The sequence below is a fragment of the Cariama cristata genome, unplaced genomic scaffold, assembly GCF_000690535.1.
Source record: "Cariama cristata isolate BGI_N322 unplaced genomic scaffold, ASM69053v1 scaffold7059, whole genome shotgun sequence".
In the NCBI taxonomy this organism is placed as follows: domain Eukaryota; kingdom Metazoa; phylum Chordata; class Aves; order Cariamiformes; family Cariamidae; genus Cariama; species Cariama cristata.
The window spans coordinates 4,236-9,636 of record NW_009637311.1 but is presented as its reverse complement, the minus strand read 5'-3'; the positions used below and the strand labels follow the sequence as shown (position 1 = coordinate 9,636).

Below are 5,401 nucleotides of genomic sequence, written 5' to 3'. Positions count from 1 at the left end.
CAGGAATTCTAGTGACAACTTCAAGATCTACACACACAAAACCACGCAAGAAACAACTGTGTTATTCCATTTAGCTTGCATTTTAAACGCTGACATGACAACACATATAATCTAATTCCACCATCCCGGGCAAAAGACCCACTTATGCAACACTTTTTTTGCTATTTCCATTTTGCCTGTATTCACAGAACCTAAGAACTCTCTGATCGACATGTATTCTCACTCCTATTTCAAAACCAGGTACAAGCGTAAGCATCATAGACAAATTCTTCTTGGACTCTGCACATCAGGAGTGACAGCAACTCCCAAAGCCACCGTTGTAATAGTCAAAACAGTGCATGCAATCGGAATGTACAAATTAGAGATTTCACTCATCCACATGCATGATTTTTGAAAACTCAGATCAGTAGCCATAAACATCTATACTGTAATGCAATCAGCAGTCATAAATGACTGCACACAAGGATCTTCGAAACTGGATGCATACTGTTTATTTAAAAGACATAAGTTTTCTTACTTCTAAATTCAAGATTAAAAACCGCAAGCTCACCCGATGCTTCTATTTCATTCTGGCTGCAAGACAAATCATCCAAACAAAGGTCAACCAGAAGTAGATGGCCAACATCCGTAGCCACTGCTGCCACTCCAAAGAGCCATCGCAGGCTCTGATGTAGGTGCCGAGTGCTCACACTGGCTCCTCCCTGATTAGTGATGGGCTCTATAGCAGTTACCTACAGGAAAAACACAAGTCAAGCTGTTTGACAAGCTAAACAGACATCACTCAAAAGTGAAGTCAGAATTAGCACATCAGAAACAAGAAAGTAAATACGGGATCATAAGACTTAAAACCAAAGCATTGTTTCCAATTCTGTCAAGAAAAAGAAAAACTAAAAAAAAAAGCCCTGTACAAAAAGCTGTTACTGCCTTCCATTTACTGGATTTCCTACAGTTATTTAACTGAATTAACTTCTGACTTCTTTTTCTTTTAAGATTCTTTTCATTCTACAACTGGCTCCAAAGGAATCTTTTCCATTTTTACACACAGTCTTCCCCAAAGGTTTCCCGGTTTTAACACTTCAGTTTTCCACACAGAAGCTGTTGAAACTGCCTATTTTTCCACTGCGCTATGCACTGGCTTTTCATATTCTCCTAGACCACTGCCCGCTCATTCTGGGAATGAACAAAGAAAACTTTTCTCAGCTCACTGCATCTGAATGCTACCCTTCTGCCTTGTACAACCCAGGAAAATTGGTGAAAAGACCATTCCATAGTTGGGAAACATACAACCATTATAAACCAATTGGATACCACGAATGTTTTTAATTCAGATTTGCTTTTACTGGACTCCAATTCAAATAACATTTCCTTCACACTTTTAGTTGTCTGCTGCATTCCACATCGGTATCCAGAGGGCAATGAGAGATGCTCCCACAAAAAGAAAAAAATTATGCCCAAATTCTTTCTAAGCTTGTGAGTTTGGTTCTGTTAACTCTTTCCTTTACTCTCTGGATGACTACACATCTACTCCTGCACTAAACGGCAGTCATACAGTCACTGTAAATACCCTCTGTTGATACACTAAGGGCTTGACACCTTGGACCAGAGTTACTCTAAGTCGGCGTTCACCTGTACAACAGTTTACTTGTCCAAAGAAGATATACCCACAGGGAAAATAGTCCAGCAATTAAGATGCTCATTAAAGCCTTAAAAGAGAAACCACAAAAACTGCAGAAAGTGATGTGAAGAATAGATCTGCATTTTATTTCTTAAAAATAATCACTGTGAAAATCAGAGAAACATTCAGGCAGACTAAAAACGCATATTAGGTAATGTATCATTTGGAAGCATGAGTTACAGAATAAACTCAAAACATATGGACAGTGGCCATGTGCAAGTTTCACCTGCTACTTGGTTTTGCTCACCCTTACTCCCACTCGCAACTTGGACGTTAACAGTCCAACTAGCAATATCTGTGTGCTGCCTATGCTGATCTAACTAGTCCCACAGCAAAAAGATCAGAAGCAAAATGAAAGCAACAGATCAACCAGCTTGTGATCAAGAGCATTTAGGGTGTAAGAGCAAAAAATTCAGACAAGCTTTGGCATTATTCCAAAATTTGTAACCTTCATCATACAACAGCCAACTTTTCCCCCACCAAGGCTCCTTCCTGTTTTCTCCCAAACCACTTTTTTGTGGTACAGAAAAACTCCATCATAAAACAGAGTTGTAACTACGTTCTACTTCAAATCACTTCCGTAGACACCCGTTCGAGATGTGACACGATCCTTCTTCATCTTTCCTTTTCCTATTCCCAGCTTACTTAGATTTAAGAAACAAAACTTAACAAAGCCAAGTCATTTCTCACAAACATAATCTACTGACTGATGATGTGCCTACGTCAGCACACAGCTTGCCTTTCCATCTAAAACTCTAAGATTTATCCAGGTGATAGGCAAACTAACACAGGGGAGCACCAACCCAACTCCTCTCTTCAGAAATCACCACAATACAAAAGCTTACTACTGGTGATCACACTGTAGGGTTACAAACAACCGAAACTCCACCTGTGTTCTAGCGAGTCAAACCAAATCACGTTATGGAAAGCTGAGTAATTAATCAATATTTATTTGTTGTAGATTTTAAGATGATAAACATATAGTGAATCTTGATGTTCTATTAACTGATGCTGATGCTTGTCTCCACTAATATAATGAGACTGGGGGACATTACATCGTTTGAGTTTATGGGTTATAGGAGACAGGAAAAATGCGTCACATTACAGCAGTGTATCCCAGCTACACAAACACAGTATTCAATAAGCAGAGATTCAAGGGCTGCAGACTGAAAGTCACCCTTTCAACAATCCATCGGCTAACTCACTAAAGGCTCTTTTTTCCTATCCTAAGTCAACATAAAGAGCTGCTCTGCTCTACCACCACCAGCTTGCTAGTCTCAGATTCCTGGGAATGTGTCTAAGTCATTTACAGCACAACTACGGAAGTCTGAGATATTTCAAAGGCAGTATTTCTGACAGAGATTAACCACTTAGGAAACGTATGTTACAGACACTTTAAAGAGTGAGTGTGTGTGTGTAGGGGTTGTTCTTCTTCACGCTGGCCAAAGATAGTTTTCAATACCTTTTTGTAGATGTGGAGAATTAGGTAACTATGTGCTCTACAACGAAACCAGAAAACTTGTTTTACTAGCAGTAAACTCAAAACACAGCGGTACTGTGAAGCCCAAGATTTCACATCAAGGCTCTCCTGACTGGATATGCTCAAGTGACAGTATGTTAATGCAATACAGAAAAAACACCTCCCACAGAGAGACGATCCAAAGCTTTTCCTGAAACAGGATTACTCAGCACCTAACATAAAAGCTTCATTTCTCCGATTAAAAAGTACATACCCTTCCTGGAAGAACAACTGCTTTAACCACTCTTGATATTCCGAGGTCGTACAAGCAGAGAACACTTCCCTCTGCTTCCTCCAAGCCAACCAGCAGCCCAGTTCTCTTCTGCCAGGAAAACTCCTTTACCACACGAACAGTGGCAGGCTGTTCATTTACCCCGCTGAAACGATACGCAGAGAGCCGCTCTCCTGTCCCAGAGTTCACCACCTCAAGTTGAGGACCACACGCCAACCATGCTAGGCCATTTCTCCCTGTAACAGAAAAAGAGAGCTGGCTACAGCCAATTTCCAACAGAAGATCAAAAAGAACTGAAAAGTCACACTCACTGCCCCTTTCCTTCCAGAAAAGTACCCAACAGAGGAAGGCCGACTTACCTAATTCCGGTCAATTACTTAAAAATCACCTGTGGCAATCCTCAAGCAATATATCTTAAAATTAACCACCTTAGTATTTTGCATTTGTACTTGTCATTCCCGCACTGAAGAATGTGGATTGGTTGGGATAAAGATTATAATCTAATGATCTATAGTCTTTATACCACGTTCGTCTTGCTTTGGCTAGAAATCATCTAAATACATGGGGGAATACAAGTCTTAAAGCATACTTCATGTATAACAAACCTACACCAATCCACTTCTAGTTTATTATTTTGACTTGACAGATGCCTACTTCAGGCAGGGATTTGGACTTGAACAAGAAATTACCTTAAGACGGGCACTGTGTCAGTAAATTTAAACTTTTACCCGTGCTGATCACAGGAAGAATTCAACACATTTTGTTTCGCTGAACTGCTTCAAGCTCAGAGGAAGTCTTGGCTCAATTACTGCACTTACAGTCAGGGAGCTACATTCTACCTGGTCTTAACACAAGCCTAGACATCCAGATAGACACCCAGCTCTACTTTCAGATCACCTAGAAAGTCAACAACCTAATCTGCTTAGCCACTTTCAGCAGCTCTCACCGGCTACTCATCTGCATCCTATTCGATGCTTTGGGAACACGGCTGCAGCGCTTAACACCGTTACCCTCTTCCTTCTGTCTTTGTTCAGACTAGAAAAGAAAAAGCAGGGGGGGTTGCCTCTGTAATACTGTAGAAGAACTATTTCTGCCTGTGATATTACAACGGTCACAGAGCTTGAGCTGGTACAAACAAACACGGCCCAAAACAACACTATTCCGTTTTGGAAAACTGCCTTCTAGTTAATTAAAAATGGAGGAGGGCTCACTGACTCTGCATGTGTAAGTAAATTATTTTAATAGCACAAGCTTGCTGCAGGTTGCTGTAATTTCAAAGCTGAACTAGACTAATGTCTCAATAGAAGCATTTTTAATCATTAGAACGTCCTTTTTGTTCTCTCAAAACCTGGTGCACCTTAACAGCACCAGCCTGACACAGCCAATACTATGACTCTTTGCTTCAGGTAACCTCCAGGCAACAACCACTTCATACCAAGACCAAATTTACAGGAAAACGCTCACCTCCAGAAAACTTCCCGCACAGCACAGAATCGAGGGTTCTCTCATCTTCCCCAAGGGCCTGAACAGTCACCTCTGGGAACTGCAGCAGACTGCTCGTTACCTGAGCCGCGAGATCTCTCATCCTTCGCTGTAAATAAAGAAAAAAATGCAAGAATAGATCCGTGTCAGCCATAAATATTTTTGAGATTGACAGAGGTTTCATCAGTATGCAGTGAAAAATCTCCTCTTTTCCTTCAAACAATGGCACTCGGGACAGTTTTTGATCTCATAGCAGAGCAAAGGGAGAAAGGACTTTAAGTAACCGTGGTTTGCAAGTTCTCTGGGTTATTGAAAAAGCTTCTGGAAGACAAGGCAGAATCAATTATCTTGCTCATGTAGCATTGCTTTCTTCACAAGTCTTCAAAAGGAAGATACTAGACATTGTTCCTGGGCGTTACACACACTGACCGACTCAGGCATCAAACAGAACCCTCACCCTGCGCTACAAACCAGTACAGCCAGCCACTTCAAT

General features: G+C 41.0%; 1 protein-coding gene across 1 annotated transcript in view; it reads right to left on the bottom strand.

Annotated features, from left to right (window-relative positions):
• The window catches only part of LOC104167879 (protein ELYS-like), a gene marked incomplete at its 3' end in the record, with an annotated part of 32,689 nt that extends 27,678 nt beyond the window's left edge, over positions 1-5,011 (bottom strand). Inside the window, 4 exon segments of the mRNA XM_009708271.1 lie at positions 2-27; positions 551-731; positions 3,409-3,662; positions 4,891-5,011. Coding sequence (XP_009706573.1) covers positions 2-27; positions 551-731; positions 3,409-3,662; positions 4,891-5,011 — 582 coding nt within the window.
• Between the last annotated feature and the right edge of the window lie 390 nt (positions 5,012-5,401).